The sequence below is a fragment of the Coregonus lavaretus genome, assembly GCF_964263955.1.
Source record: "Coregonus lavaretus genome assembly, chromosome: 1".
NCBI lineage: Eukaryota > Metazoa > Chordata > Actinopteri > Salmoniformes > Salmonidae > Coregonus > Coregonus lavaretus.
In genome coordinates, this window is record NC_139988.1 from 22,865,496 (window position 1) to 22,882,796 (window position 17,301).

Below are 17,301 nucleotides of genomic sequence, written 5' to 3' on the forward strand. Positions count from 1 at the left end.
GGTGGGCTTAGCAGTCGTACCTGTCCAGGCTGTGAGAGGTGCTTGGTGAGCCCGTGTAGAGCAACTGTCTGAAGTCCTTTATCAGAGCATCCCCCGGTCTCTGGTTCAACCTCTGAGCCAGGCGAGATAACTTACTCTCTGAGCTGCAGAGGAGAGGGGGAGAGGGGGGAGACGAGAGTAGGAGAGGAGGGAGATGGAGGTCAGTCCTGAATGGGAACCTTGAGGGAGAGGTTAAATCCAGATGAGAAGCAAAAGTCACATCAAGGTAAATCTCTCACTGTCTCTCTATCTCACAGAGAAAGAGAGGAGAGTACAGTAGGTCTTTCTCTCTCTCTCTGAGCTCTAAGGAATGCCGGGTGTCACTAAGGTAAGTGTCGCCCAGATCTGAAGCTCTCTCCTGGCTGGATCAGTCACACTGAGTCCCTCTCTGGAGCACATCCAGAGTTCTAAATAAATCTTAGTCCATCCCGTTCTGAAACCGCCAGGAAACTCTGCCAAGCAGGGCAGATTATCACACCTCGGAAGCTTCAATCATGGGTAGCTCCCTGGCCAGTGTAGTCCCTCTCTGGATCTCCACGTTCTGTCAAGCAAGTAAACCCAGTTCAAGAGCTTTATTCTCCAAGGGGCTCTCTCTGACAAGTGTATCCGGAGAGAGATGCCCTATCCTGGGTCAGTTTCAGAGCAGCGTAGCCCCTGTCTGGATCCTACTCTGGAGCTTGTCTCTGTATTCCTCTCTGGCTAGTTATGCTGATAGCACTGAGCACCTGTTCAACACAGCTCTGTGTAAGCAAGCGCATTTCACTTCAGCTGCACACACAAACCCGTGCGCAACACCCACACACACACACACACAAACACAGAGGAGCGCATTGAAGGGAGCAGGGAAAGCAAGAGAAAGGGAGAGAGAGAGAGAGAGAGAGAGAGAGAGAGAGAGAGAGAGAGAGAGAGAGAGAGAGAGAGAGAGAGAGAGAGAGAGAGAGAGAGAGATAGCGAGAGATAGAGGAAGATGTGAGAGGGGGGTTGGGGAGGTGAACGCTGAGCACACAGGGAGAGTGGGTGCCTAGAGATGAGCGGAGGGATGCTGGGCGAGCACACACACGCACACACACTGTTGGCAGCTGTTACACACACTGTACTGAACAAAAAAACCCTGGGGTTGCTTAACAGAAAGGGAGAGGAGGAGGGGGATGACATATTGTCAGAGGGGGAGATGGAGAGAGAGATGAAGAGATGAGAGGGGAGGAGTGGGGCTGACCTATTATTAAAAGGGGGAGAAGCAGAGAGATGTGTGGAGGGGGAGTGGGGGAGTGGGGGAAGGGGAACATATATGTGATGGAGAGGGAAAGGGAGAAGAGATAGAGGGGAGAGAGAGGAAGATAGATGAGAGGGAGAGGAGAGAGAGAGAGGGAGAGAAGAGGATAGGAGAGGGAGAGGAGAGAGAGAAGGAGAGGAGATGAGAGGGAGAGAGAACAAGGGAGAGGAGATGAAAGGAAGAGGAGAGGGAGAGGAGATAAGAGGAGAGGGAGAGGAGGAGAGGGAGAGGAGGAGAGGGTGAGGAGATAAGAGGAGAGGGAGAGGAGGAGAGGGAGAGGAGGAGAGGGTGAGGAGATAAGAGGAGAGGGAGAGGAGATAAGAGGAGAGGGAGAGGTGAGGAGAGGAGAGGGAGAGGAGGAGAGGGAGAGGTGGAGCGGGAGAGGACATAAGAGGAGAGGGAGAGGAGCTGTTGTTCGCTCACTCATATCTGCTGAAACAGGGTTACCTGCAGAGAGATAGTGTGTGTGTGTGTGTGTGTGTGTGTGTGTGTGTGTGTGTGTGTGTGTGTGTGTGTGTGTGTGTATGCGTGTGTGTAAAAAAAACAGACCGTATAGGTTCGAAAGAAAGCAAAAGAGAAATGTCCCCCAAAAATGTTTAAACGCAAATACATTCAATGTCAAATAATATTCAACATTTTAATGTCACTCTTCTCCTTGTTTTTCCTGTAATACATTTAATGACGCTAAAGGGATTTAAAGGGTTTTCTATTCCTTTCCCATCAGCAGGTTTACTCCCAGGCAGAAAAGGCCTGTCTAGCTGTCTGTGTGTCAGTACCCAGGAGGCTGGTTATAGTCAGGTCCTGCTCTTGTCCCTGTCTCACAAACACACGCACACACACACACTATACCATCTGTGTGCACTATACCATTAGCTAATCTTTATGGTCCTGAGCTGACCATGGAAAATCACCGACCCTGCTGACCCACTGTCACACACGCACACGCACACGCACACACACACACACCAGTTGTTTGTTCACCCACACCCACCTGCAATTGCAAATAACCCATCCATAACCGCCCGACTATATGTGATAAAGTGAAAATCTGAGGCCCGTGATTTACATTTATTTTTATTTGGATTTCATGTAATGGATGTACACAAAATAGTCCAAATTGGTGAAGTGAAATGAAAAAATAACTTGTTTAAAAAAATTCAAAAAAATTCATAACGGAAAAGTGGTACGTGCATATGTATTCACCCCCTTTGCTATGAAGCCCCTAAATAAGATCTGGTGCAACCAATTACCTTCAGAAGTCACATAATTAGTTAAATAAAGTCCACCTGTGTGCAATCTAAGTGTCACATGATCTTTCACATGATCTCAGTATATATACACCTGTTCTGAAAGGCCCCAGAGTCTGCAACACCACTAAGCAAGGGGCACCACCAAGCAAGCGGCACCATGAAGACCAAGGAGCTCTCCAAACAGGTCAGGGACAAAGTTGTGGCGAAGTACAGATCAGGGTTGGGTTATAAAAAAATATCTGAAATTGCACCACAACAAACCTGCCAAGAGAGGGCCGCCCACCAAAACTCACGGACCAGGCAAGGAGGGCATTAATCAGAGAGGCAACAAAGAGACCAAAGATAACCCTGAAGGAGCTGCAAAGCTCCACAGTGGAGATTGGAGTATCTGTCCATAGGACCACTTTAAGCTGTACACTCCACAGAGTTGGGTGCTTTACGGAAGAGTGGCCAGAAAAAAGCCATTGCTTGAAGAAAAAAATAAGCAAACACGTTTGGTGTTCCCCAAAAGCCATGTGGAAGACTCCCCAAACATATGGAAGAAGGTACTCTGGTCAGATTAGACTAAAATTGAGCTTTTTGGCCATCAAGGAAAACGCTATGTCTGGCGCAAACCCAACACCTCTCATCACCCCGAGAACACCATCCCCACAGTGAAGCATGGTGGTGGCAGCATCATGCTGTGGGGATGTTTTTCATCGGCAGGGACTGGGAAACTGGTCAGAATTGAAAGAATGATGGATGGCGCTAAATACAGGGAAATTCTTGAGGGAAACCTGTTTCAGACTTCCAGAGATTTGAGACTGGGACGGAGGTTCACCTTCCAGCAGGACAATGACCCTAAGCATACTGCTAAAGCAACCCTCGAGTGGTTTAAGGGGAAACATTTAAATGTCTTGGAATGGCCTAGTCAAAGCCCAGACCTCAATCCGATTGAGAATCTGTGGTATGACTTAAAGATTGCTGTACACCAGCGGAACCCATCCAACTTGAAGGAGCTGGAGCAATTTTGCCTTGAAGAATGGGCAAAAATCCCAGTGGCTAGATGTGCCAAGCTTATAGAGACATACCCCAAGAGACTTGCAGCTGTAATTGCTGCAAAAAGTGGCGCTACAAAGTATTGACTTTGGGGGGGAGTGAATAGTTCTGCATGCTCAAGTTCTGTTTTTTTGTCTTATTTCTTGTTTGTTTCACCCCAAAAAATATTTTGCATCTTCAAAGTGGTAGGCATGTTGTGTAAATCAAATGATACAACCCCCCCAAAAAATCAATTTTAATTCCAGGTTGTAAGGCAACAAAATAGGAAAGATGCCAAGGGGGGTGAATACTTTCGCAAGCCACTGCATGTTGCCCTAGAAGACTACATAAACCCTTGCTCACAAGAATAATGTCATAAGTCCCCTGTAGCTCAGTTGGTAGAGCATGGTGCTTGCAACGCCAGGGTTGTGGGTTTCCCACGGGGGGCCAGTATGAAAATGTATGCACTCATGTAAGTCGCTCTGGATAAGAGCATCTGCTAAATGACTAAAATGTAAAAATGATAGAATCTTCAATCTAGATGACATTGGTAAAGTTCTCTCTATCATCTCTGCTTCTTTTGCAGAGCGAAGACATTTAGGGACTTGGGATAAAATGCAATAACAAAAAGAAAACAGGAAACATTTTCTTTGCATAATGTCCAAATGACATCAGTTTGACCAGTTCTAAGGAAATAGAAAGCTGTGAAAACATTTTTTTTATACGGTTTTAGTTTCGCTTAGATGCATATTTTATGTGGTTGAAATATTATCAGCTTTTATGATGCTGATAAAGATAGCACCTCCACAGACTGTATATAACTGGGCATATTTCTCCACTCCTGTTCCAGAGTCCAAATTTTGCCAAAATGTGGTTTATCATTTTACTGCAAGAAATGCTTAATTCTGCAGGAGTTCATATTTTGCCTATGTGAGAGGTTATAGACCTACAGTCAGTGTAAAGATTTCAGTTTCCATTTAACCCATCTGAACAGTAAGCTACTGTTCCCTTGATGTGCCATAGGCCTACTTGAAGTCCCCATCTTGTGACAGTCAAATTTGTATAGCGCCTCACAATCATCACATATAACATAGCCGGCACTGCTATCATCCTCTTTTACCACTTCACCAAATATTTTCCAAAACATAACTCTTCTGGCCCTCCCTCCTCTTTATTTTCGACTCACATTTCGCAGCTTGTTGAATTAAACTCCGACATTGTCCTCCGTGGATACTTTTTCTGCCCGTTCTCCCAAAAGCATTTGGTGAGTACAATAATAAGGTATTGTTTTATCTTTATTCAACCTGCCTGCCATCCGGGGACTGCGGGTTGACTCAACCCGCACAACACACACACACACACAGAGATAGGGAGGTACACACACACACACACACAAACAACATACACATGCAGGCAAGCATGACAAAACAGCAAAGCAGTGAGAACAGAATGAACTCATAAAAGTTTAACAGTAATATTCACAATATCATAAAAAGTACAACAACATCAGCATACCAGCCATAACAAGTTTACTGATGTCATAGAGTATGTCACTAGAGAGGTGCCCGGTTCCAACAGGTTCTTCTGTATGACTAATATAGAATGTGACGTTCATTGGAATTTCCCTGTGGTACAATATCACTGGTAAAGTGCTATTATTCAGGGTTTTGTACATGTACACAAGGACGCACGCATGCACACCACCCCCTGCCCTTGCAGCCAGCAGCCTTGGTCATGATTGGTTGGTAATTATCCATTGTGTCATCAAAGCAGGGTCCTTTGACAGATCGGGGCGTCCTACTGGGTGCCTTTTGTATCTGTCAGCGGTCACAGACCGCAGTTTTCCTCAGTGACTCGATGTGACACACACGCGCAACAGGGTATGATCTGATATGGTTTGGACTGGTGAATAGTGGTGTGTATTCATGGATGCCAAGGGAAGCCAGGCTTCCCCAAAAAATGTAAAAATAATAAAAAGAAAAACACATAAAATAATGTATCTTTCCTCTTTTCTTGGGGTGTTTCAGAATTTTCCTTCAATTCGCAAGAGGCTGAATGTACTGTCTCTCCCTGAAGAAAGCATCCGAGCAAGCGAAACAGCGCCCCTCTGTCTCTGTATGTGTAGCCCATCTATCTGATGCTGTCTGGTCAAAAAGGGTATGACATTGTTGCCGCCCGTAGCATTGAATGCAACGAAAGCCAGCAAGCATTTGGCCTTCCTTGATAATAAAAATAATAATAATAATAGCCAATCAGCGTTGAACTAAACTGAGCGAGCTCAACTGTGAATGGTTCTGGCGCACCAAAAAAAAGTGTCAAGGGAAGACAGTTGGATTTGGCTTCACACCAATCACATCACATAAAAAGCTAAACATAATTGACAGAAAAAACTTGAATTGTTGCATCTTGTTGTGTTGTTGTCCTCCCAGTGGCTAATTAGCTAGCTAAAATTAACCATGGATGGAGATTTAGACTTGTGGTTTTACTTAATTCTCCGTACTGGCCAATGATGACAACGGCGATTCTGATCCAACCATCAATTCATACATTGTGCCCCTTGCCTGAGAGGATGTAAGTTCAATATGTAGCTAGATGTACAGTGAGAGAAAAACGTATTTGATTTTGTACGTTTGCCCACTGACAAAGAAATGATCAGTCTATCATTTTAATGGTAGATTTATTTTAACAGTGAGAGACAGAATAACAACAAAAAAATCCAGAAAGAATGCATGTCAAAAATGTTATCAATTGATTTGCATTTTAATGTGGGAAATAAGTATTTGACCCCCTCTCAATCAGAAAGATTTCTGGCTCCCAGGTGTCTTTTATACAGGTAACAAGCTGAGATTAGGAGCACACTCTTAAAGGGAGTGCTCCTAATCTCAGCTTGTTACCTGTATAAAAGACACCTGTCCACAGAAGCAATCAATCAATCAGATTCCAAACTCTCCACCATGGCCAAGACCAAAGAGCTCTCCAAGGATGTCAGGGACAAGATTGTAGACCTACACAAGGCTGGAATGGGCTACAAGACCATCGCCAAGCAGCTTGGTGAGAAGGTGACAACAGTTGGTGCGATTACTCGCAAATGGAAGAAACACAAAATAACTGTCAATCTCCCTCGGCCTGGGGCTCCATGCAAGATCTCACCTCGTGGAGTTGCAATGATCATGAGAACGGTGAGGAATCAGCCCAGAACTACACGGGAGGATCTTGTCAATGATCTCAAGGCAGCTGGGACATAGTCACCAAGAAAACAATTGGTAACACACTACGCCGTGAAGGACTGAAATCCTGCAGCGCCCGCAAGGTCCCCCTGCTCAAGAAAGCACATATACAGGCCCGTCTGAAGTTTGCCAATGAACATCTGAATGATTCAGAGGAGAACTGGGTGAAAGTGTTGTGGTCAGATGAGACCAAAATCGAGCTCTTTGGCATCAACTCAACTCGCCGTGTTTGGAGGAGGAGGAATGCTGCCTATGACCCCAAGAACACCATCCCCACCGTCAAACATGGAGGTGGAAACATTATGCTTTGGGGGTGTTTTTCTACTAAGGGGACAGGATAACTTCACCGCATCAAAGGGGCGATGGACGGGGCCATGTACCGTCAAATCTTGGGTGAGAACCTCCTTCCCTCAGCCAGGGCATTGAAAATGGGTCGTGGATGGGTATTCCAGCATGACAATGACCCAAAACACACGGCCAAGGCAACAAAGGAGTGGCTCAAGAAGAAGCACATTAAGGTCCTGGAGTGGCCTAGCCAGTCTCCAGACCTTAATCCCATAGAAAATCTTTGGAGGGAGCTGAAGGTTTGAGTTGCCAAACGTCAGCCTCGAAACCTTAATGACTTGGAGAAGATCTGCAAAGAGGAGTGGGACAAAATCCCTCCTGAGATGTGTGCAAACCTGGTGGCCAACTACAAGAAACGTCTGACCTCTATGATTGCCAACAAGGGTTTTGCCACCAAGTACTAAGTCATGTTTTGCAGAGGGGTCAAATACTTATTTCCCTCATTAAAATGCAAATCAATTTATAACATTTTTGATATGCGTTTTTCTGGATTTTTTTGTTGTTATTCTGTCTCTCACTGTTCAAATAAACCTACCATTAAAATTATAGACTGATCATTTCTTTGTCAGTGGGCAAACGTACAAAATCAGCAGGGGATCAAATACTTTTTTCCCTCATGGCTGATGTTAACTAGCTGGCTCATCGTTGCCCATGAAAGGAAGTTAGGCTAGCAAGCAAGCATTTTAGCTCGGTAGCCTAGGACAACAAAAACTAAAAGTGTGTACTGTATGACAGAGTCATAAACCGTTTCGGCAACATGAAGGAGAGGAGGATGGCATTGGCGTTTATCTACAAGTAGGGTAAGTCAACATGTTTTTTTCTACTTTCAAGCACGCACACTTTTATTTGTAACTGTATTAGACTAAGCATAGCTGATATGATGATGTTGAAATGTTAAAGTTGAAATGGTGATGGAATAGTGGAGGCAGCTTCTATTTTCTTTGCGATTTGTGGTGGCCTACCTCTCCATGGTTCTAAATACATAACGTTAGTTGTTTAGTAGTCCGAAAATGTCGAAAACATTAACTTGCTTGAACATGCTGTAGGTCATGTACCTGTTTGTTACATGCAATATTTTTGACATTTTAGTCATTTAGCAGACACTCTTATCCAGAGCGACTTACAGTTAGCTTTGTGGACTTCACCGGACAGTTGTTGCTCTCTGGTTTTGTGATGAAACACAGGTGTGGTTGAATTTATTCTGTCACTGTCTTGTTATTGTCTCGGCCTTAGGCCTATATATCACGGTGGCAAGGTATATGACCTAACAGGATATTATTGTACAAACAACGCAATTATCACAACACATAGGTTGTAATATGGCTATTTTTTCCTGGCTTGGCTTCTAGTGATTTTACTCACGCACCGCTACTGCTGGTGAAAGCCATATGTAGTGTGTGTGTCACATCGAGTCACTGAGGAAAATTGCAGTCTGTGGCCGATGACGGCTACAAAAGGCAACATTTACCCGGGAAATCCAATTCCCCATTCAAATGACTGGCGAAAACCTCACACAATGATCTCAAACTGTGTTTTTAATACACAATGAAATTAAAAACAGACTACCCCTTCAGGAGGCACTCTGGCATGTTGTGGTGGAATGTTATTACAATTACTTCACAGGACCTGGTAAAATGAGGTTTGTAGTGTGGCTAGCCAATGAATGGCTCTGAATGCACTGTCAGAATGCAGTCAAAGCTAACCACTTTTGGAGATGACTAGTACTCTCAAATTGTATCCTGATGTCGACAGCAGGTAAGAGTTATATTCATTATATAGCTAACTTAGCTAGCTAACATACATTTGGTGAAAACAAGTTATATTCACTTGCTGGCTAGCTAGCCAGTGTTAGCAATGTTTTCAATGGTGATGAATGAGAGCTATTGTTAACCAGCTAACAGACAATGCAACAAAAGTGTAATTTCGGATTTAAAAAAATACTCCAACAGGCTCTGAATTTCATGAATCACACTTCCCCCTGGTGTACTGTTCAATTATTTAACCATTTTTAAACAAATAATTTTGGGATGAAAACTTGTTTTTAATATTGCCCTCATTGTCTTTCATGGGTTTGAAATTTGAGTCTGCGGCAACGGACTCCAGCTTGGTTAGCGAAAGTTGCTATCTACCGGAGCTCTGCGATTGGTTGGCCCACAGTTTGGGGCGGGGCTTAGCGAAGGGTCAATAAAGAAACAGTAAGGTTCAAGGACTTGGGAAGTTCGGCTCTTTTTATTGACTGATCTTTTCAACTCGATTAGTCAAAAGAACAAATCTTTCAATTCATTTTGTTCATTTGATTCAGTTATGCCAGGAGCACACAGGATCCCCTACCAGTGAACGATGAACTAAAAACTCGAAAGAATCATGATTCTACAAGACTCTCATTCACCATATTGGGCTTATTGGAGCTTATTGGAGCTGTCATATACAAGGGTGCTTCAAACAATGTACATTTGTTGATTTCTAGGCATACAAATATGATTATTTATTGATACCTTTGAAACAAGGTCTAGTAGAGGCCGCAACCGGACTAGATTGTGAACGACTCTTGGTGGAATAGAATTGCTTGACTGCCGTGAGGGAGATATCCATGATATCGTTCGCAAACTGCAGCAGCCCCCAAACGACTCGTTCTCGAGTTTGAGTGTTGAGCAGAGGCAGGATGTGTATGTTTTGTTTCTACAACGCTGTGGACTCAGTATGGATTATCCATCTCTGCAAAATGGTGGAATACAGTTACTATAACTGGACAAGACAAACATATTTTCACGATTTCCCAAACATCATCAAAATCAATAAATCACAGCGTGTTTCTGGCCTCATTCAGTAGATTCACGTTGAAAAATTATGTTAAAATAATAATTTATATCCTTAAAACATAAATTGAAAATTGCTGCTTCCTATTTTGTAAATGTTTTATTTATCTATATAACCCAGTGTCAAAATACTGCCGTTAAATGTCCAAATTCATAATCTATATGCTGAAATAGGGCATGACATTTTGAAGACCAAAATATACAAATGACTACACATACAATACATTCGGAAAGTATTCAGACCCCTTGACTTTTTCCACATTTTGTTACGTTACAGCCTTATTCTAAAATTGATTAAATTGTTTTTTTCCCCTCATCAATCTAGACACAATACCACATAATGACAAAGCAAAAACAGGTTTTTAGACATTATTGCACATTTATACAAAATAAAAAACGGAAATATCACATTTACATAAGTATTCAGACCCTTTACTCAGCACTTTGTTGAAGCACCTTTGGTAGTGATTACAGCCTCGAGTAGTCTTGGGTATGACGTTACAGGCTTGGCACACCTGTATTTGGAGAGTTTCTCCCATTCTTCTCTGCAGATCCTCTCAAGCTTTGTCAGGTTGGATGGGGAACGTCGCTGCACAGCTATTTTCAGGTCTCTCCAGGACATTCAGAGACTTGTCCCTGAAGCCACTCCTGCGTTGTTTTGGCTGTGTGCTTAGCGTCGTTGTCCTGTTGGAAGGTGAACCTTCGCCCCAGTCTGAGGTCCTGAGCGCTCTGGAGCAGGTTTTCATCAAGGATCTCTCTGTACTTTGCTCCGTTCATCTTTCCCTCGATCCTGACTAGTCTCCCAGTCCCTGCCACTGAAAAACATCCCCACAGCATGATGTTGCCACCACGGTGCTTCACCGTAGGGATGGTGCCAGGTTTCCTCCAGACGTGATGCTTGGCATTCAGGCCAAAGAGTTCAATCTTAGTTTAATCAGACCAGAGAATCTTGTTTCTCATAGTCTGAGAGTCCTTTAGGTGCCAAGAGGGCTATCATGTGCCTTTTACTGAGGAGTGGCTTCCATCTGGCCAATCTACCATAAAGGACTGATTGGTGGAGTGCTGCAGAGATGACTGTCATTCTGGAAGGTTCTCCCATCTCCACAGAAGAACTCTGGAGCTCTGTCAGAGTGACCATCGGGTTCTTGGTCACCTCCCTGACCAAGACCCTTCTCCCCCGATTACTATGTTTGGCCTGCGGCCAGCTGTAGGAAGAGTCTTGCTGGTTCCAAACTTCTTCCATTTAAGAATGATGGAGGCCACTGTGTTCTTGGGGACATTCAATGCTGCAGACATGTTTTAGTACCCTTTCTCAGATCGGTGCCTCGACACAATCCTGTCTCGGAGCGCTACTGACAATTCCTTCGACTTCATGGCTTGGTTTTTGCTCTGACATGCACTGTCAACTGTGGGACCTTATATAGACAGGTGTGTGCCTTTTCAAATCATGTCCAATCAATTGAATTTACCACAGGTGGACTCCAATCAAGTTGTAGAAACATCTCAAGGATGGTCAATGGAAACAGGATTCACCTGAGCTCAATTTCCAGTCTCATTGCAAAGGGTCTGAATACTTATGTGAACCTGTTTTCGCTTTGTCTTTATGGGGTATTGCATGTAGATTGATGATATATATATTTTTTTCATAAATTTTAGAATAAGGCTGTAATGTAACAAAATGTGGAAAAACAAAAAAGTCGAGGGGTCTGAATACTTTACGAATGCACTGTACATGTCATACTCGTGATCAGATTACTTGTATTTTGTTAAATTAGTACCTTATAAACTGCACACGCACCAACATTTGTCCAGCGTCCACTCTACACCGGAATTGATTAGCTTGTTCTACTGTAATCAATAGCACCCGCAAATTAATCATTAATCAAAAAAAGATATATGTCATCAATCTACACACAATACCCCATTAAGACAAAGCGAAAACAGGTTTTTAGAAATGTTTGCAAATACAAAACAGAAACCTTATTCACATAAGTATTCAGACCCTTTGCAATGAGCCTGGAAATTGAGCTCAGGTGAATCCTGTTTCCATTGACCATCGATATTGTATGGAAATCAACATAACTGGGACAATCCGCTGCCGCTACAGATGTAGGATCTTGTGATCACCCTGTTGCAGGATAACTTTCCTGCAATGCAGGAAATGTAAAACATGTAGTGCATTTGAGGTTTAAAAGGCTTCTGAAGTTTGAAATTTCCACTTTGACATTTGACTTGATTTCCCTTATGAAGGAACCAACCCCTACAAAAATGTCATTAATTATAATCCACAAAATAATTCACATTTCCTGTTGCTGCAGGATTATTTTCTTGCTGTAGCAAACTAGCTCAAATTAAGATCCTACATCTGTACATGTGCCATTTGCTCTCTTCTAAAAGACAAACCTCCAATTACTTGGGTATACTACCTATTCCAGTTGATAGATGAAAACATGTAGTAGCCATTTATCAACTTATAGCTCTGAGAGACAATTATTTAGGTAGATGGCTGATACGGAAAAGGAAACAACACTTTCTAGATAGCGACAGCGGTGAATGCTACAACATGATCCCTTATTGGTGTGAGCTGTTAAATCCATTTCAATCAGTGTAGATCAGGGTTTCACAAACTCGGTCCAGGTCACCCCCTGGGTGCACGTTTTGGTTTTTGCCCTATCACTACACAGCTGATTCAAATAATCAAAGCTTGATGATGAGTTGGTTATTTGAATCAGCTGTGTAGTGCTAGGGCAAGAACCAAAACGTGCACCCGGGGGGGGGGGGGGGGGGGGGGCAGGACTGAGTTTGGGAAACCCTGGTGTAGCTAAAGGGGAGGAGACAGGTTAAAGAATAATTTTTAAGCCTAGAGACAATTGAGACATGGATTGTGTATGTGTACCATTCAGAGGGTGATTGGGCAAGACAAAATATTTAAGTGCCTTGAACAGGGTATGGTAGTAGGTGACAGGCGCACCAGTTTGAGTGTGTCAAGAACTGCAACGCTGCAGGGTTTTTCATGCTCAACAGTTTCCCATGTGTGTATCAAGAATGGTTCACCACCCAAAGGACGTCCAGCCAACTTGACACAACTGTGGGAAGCATGGGAGTCAACATGGGTCAGCAACCCTGTGAAGCTTTCGACACCTCATAGTCCATGCCCTGATGAATTAAGGCTGTTCAATATTAGAAAGGAGTCCCTAATGTTTTGTACACTCAGTGCATATCCACAGTGTTGTATAATGGTAAATTTTTCTATCCAATATTTAGCAATTTGAAATGGTCTAATATATTTATTTGTGCCAACCATGAGTGAAAGTGTTATACCAGTTTAAGTGGTTGATGGTTATGTTACATTTTAGTAATTTAGTAGACACTTTTATCCAGAGCGACTTACAGGAGCAATTAGGGTTAAGTGCCTCGCTCAAGGGCACATCAACAGATTTTTCACCTAGTCAGCCCTGGGATTTGAACCTGCAACCTTTCAGTTACTAGCTCTTAACCGCTAGGCTACCTGCCAGTAGTTGTCAAAAGTTGAGCAACTCATTTTACACTGTCAGTTCTGCAATCTTTGTAAGAGCATGTGACATTAAAGAGCTGCACTGTTAAGAGTTTGCATTAAGTTAGTTGCCTGGAAATTGCTGTGAATTTTGTGTTACCTTACTAGCAACCAGCTGTAAAATTCACAATAACGTAACACCTTAACTAGCAACCTAACTGTCAGTAAGCTATTGTAGAATGAACAGTAACATACTTGCAACTAGGTGCCAGTAGCTCAATGAACTTTTCTGATTACAAGAAAGCTTATAACATTAGGTGACAACTATTAAGCATTCTTTGTGGTGAGCACACTTGGGACCCAGCCTCACCTGGCCTCAACCTCTAGGTTGACAGCAAACTTACCTTACTGCCACACCATCAGGTCAGTGAGAGTGACAGAGATCAGCCACAGTAAGTTATTTTAACAGTTTAGTTATTTTACAATAACTACTTCCAGCAAGCTAACAGTACATGAACTTCCCGGTGACCAACTGCCATTAACACTAGAACTGTCAAGACATTCAATCTGACTGTTTTCAATTTTTCAATTTCAATAACTTAATTTCAATAAAAACCTTGAACCTAACATGTGTTTATGAAGGTCTTAGGTAACATTAAAATAAGAAATGTTAATATTTGAAAGAACATAATACAATTTTCATTAGTTTACGTTAGAGTAGACTAAATGTAAAAATGTAAAACCACTAAAAACACAGAATTTCACATGTAAAATCAATTTTATTAGTGGAGTGCCTTTGTTACAACTATGAAACAAAAAGCATGTGAGTTGAAACGCAGTAAAAGCTTATTTTTATAACGACAAAACAAATATAATAATTAAAAAATTACGAAAATTAAGTAAATATAAGTGAAATATAGTGAAAATCAGCACAAAAGCAATAATGGCATTATAATTAATGTAAGTGTCGATATGACAGCAGTCAAAAATAGTATATTATTGTCAGTTATTGGACACATTGCTTGTAGTCTCGCTCGTGCTTACAGTATGCTGTGCGTCTTCATGCAACAATTGGATCCAGTGGTTTAAAGTACTTAAGTAAAAATACTTTAAAGTACTACTTAAGTAGTTTTTTGGGGTATCTGTACTTTACTTTATTATTTATATTTTTGACATCTTTTACTTTTACTCCACTACATTCCTAAAGAAAATAATGTACTTTTTACTTCATATATTTTCCCTGACACCCAAAAGTATTCGTTACATTTTAAATGCTTAGCAGGACAGGAAAATGGTCCAATTCATGCACTTATCAAGAGAACATCTCAGGTCATCCCAACTGCCTCTGATCTGGCGGACTCACTAAACACAAATGCTTCGTTTGTAAATTATGTCTGAGTGTTGGAGTGAGGCCCTTAGAGGTCTTCACGGCTCCACTGTGCATGAATACCCAAGACCCGATCCGGGACCCGAGCGGGTCTGGATCCAGAATTCTAAATAATGTCACGGATCTGAGTCGGATCTGATATGATTGTCACGGGTCTCGGGTACGTGTAATTTTAACTGTTTTCCGGAAGGGGCCGTGCATTTCCGAACGCCACTGCTGCATTAGAGAAAGAGAGAGAAATTGTATAATTTATAGTGCTGCTGCTCTTGCTTGTTTTTGGCCAATCATAAGTCATCAAAACGGCAATAGGCTACAGTCATAGAGCCTCGCTCCGTGTGTGGCAAAAGTTAGGAGATATCTAATCAGTGGAAGATGTAATTAAATTGACAGAATAACATTTTAAAGGAGAAGGATAGGCTACAACGGCCAAGAGCTAACATGTAGGCAGGCTACTACTTAATATTCTGAATGGAGTTGTTATTTGTAACTGTAGGATCAGTAAGCGCATGCTCTGCACCCTCAGTTAGCCTAGCTAGCTAACGTTAGGAATACAGATATGCATCTGTTAGTCACAGATACCTTTAAAAAAACGGTAGGGGCGTGGATCAGAAAACCAGTCAGTATCTGGTGTGACCACCATTTTACTCATGCAGCGAGACACATCTCTTTCGCATAGAGTTGATCAGGCTGTTGATTGTGGCCTGTGGAATGTTGTCCCACTCCTCTTCAATGGCTGTGCGAAGTTGCTGGATATTGGCAGGAACTGGAACACGCTGTCATACACGTCGAACCAGAGTAACCCAAACATGCTCAATGGTTGACATGTCTGCTGAGTATACAGGCCATGGAAGAACTGGGACATTTTCAGCTTCCAGGATTTGTGCACAGATCTTTGCGACATGGGGCTGTGCATTATCATGCTGAAACATGAGGTGATGCCGGTGGATGAATGGCACGACAATGGGCCTCATGATCTCGTCACGGTATCTCTGTGCATTCAAACTTATGCCTGCCCATACCATAACCCCACCGCCAACATTGACATCAGCAAACTGCTCACCCACACAACGCCATACACATGATCAGCGGTTGTGAGGCTGGTTGGACGTACTACCAAATTCTCTAAAACAACATTGGAGGCGGCTTATGGTAGAGAAATGAACATTCAATTCTCTGGCAACAGCTCCGGTGGACATTCCTGCAATCAGCTTGCCAATTGCACGCTCCCTCAAAACTTGAGGCACCTGTGGCATTGTGTTGTGTGACAAAACTGCACATTTTAGAGTGGCCTTTTATTGTACGCAGCACAAGGTGCACCTGTGTAATGAACATGCTGTTTAATCAGCTTCTTGATATGCCACACCTGTCAGGTGGATGGATTATCTTGGTAAAGGAGAAATGCTCACTAACAGGGATGTAAACAAATTTGTGCACAACATTTGAGAGAAATAACCTTTTGTGCCTATGAAAAATGTGTGGAATCTTATTTCAGCTCATGAAACATGGGACCAACACTTACATGTTGCGTTTATATTTTTGTTCAGTGTCCTTTTACTTTTGATACTTTAGTCTATTTAAAAACAAATACTTTTAGACTTTTACTCAAGTATTATTTTACTGGGTCTTTCACTTTTACGTGAGTAATTTTCTATTAAGGTATTTTAACTTTTACTTTAGTATGACAATTGTGTACTGTTTCCACCACTGGTTGGATATAATTTAGCTGTTATCCCTTGTACTAACAGTCACCACAAATCTTTGTCACTTTCACTTGAGTGCAACACTTCCCACAAACAAGTTGCTTGCAGCTGTCATAGGTTCTGTTGCGAGTGCATCTGTCCACCTCGCAGTTTCTCCTCCCTGGGAGCTGTGCACAATTTGGCTCAAGCAATGGCTCGCGTGGACTCTTTGCTGCTGCCTTGGCCCTCATATGTCTCTCACGTAGTCCGTGTGCCAGACTCATGAGGAAGTCTCTCCTCCTCAAGGTGTTGTTCATGCACTGCTTGAACAACACGTGTGTGTTGATAGCAGCCAACTGTCACGCCCTGATCTAGAGAACTCTTGTTGGTTGGGTTAGGGTTTGAGTTTCAGTTGAGATCTATGTGATTGTATATCTATGTTTAGATCTAGTTTTATATTTCTATGTTTGGCAGGGTGTGATTCCCAATCAGAGGCAGCTGTCGCTCGTTGTCTCTGATTGGGGATCATACTTAGGTAGCCTGGTTGCCTACCTTAGTGGTGGGATCTTGTTTGTGTTCCTGTTAGGCTTGTTGTGTGTATAGCCAATAGGACTTCATGTTTTCGTTGTTTTGTTATTTTGTCAAGTGTTTATTTGTCTTAATAAATATGTACGCATATCACGCTGCACCTTGGTCTGACCCGTCTCTCAACGATCGTGACACCAACTCAAGCATGTTGTAGAACTCAGCAACAGGCCAGCAGCGAGTTCCTCCT

The 17,301-nt window shown here is 42.7% G+C and overlaps 1 protein-coding gene across 1 annotated transcript in view; it reads right to left on the reverse strand.

Annotated features, from left to right (window-relative positions):
• Positions 1-17,301, reverse strand: part of ankfn1a (ankyrin repeat and fibronectin type III domain containing 1a) — a gene marked incomplete at both ends in the record, with an annotated part of 193,056 nt that overhangs the window by 115,950 nt on the left and 59,805 nt on the right. The window contains one exon of the mRNA XM_084158389.1: positions 21-143. Coding sequence (XP_084014515.1) covers positions 21-143 — 123 coding nt within the window. The remainder of the gene's footprint in view (positions 1-20; positions 144-17,301) is intronic.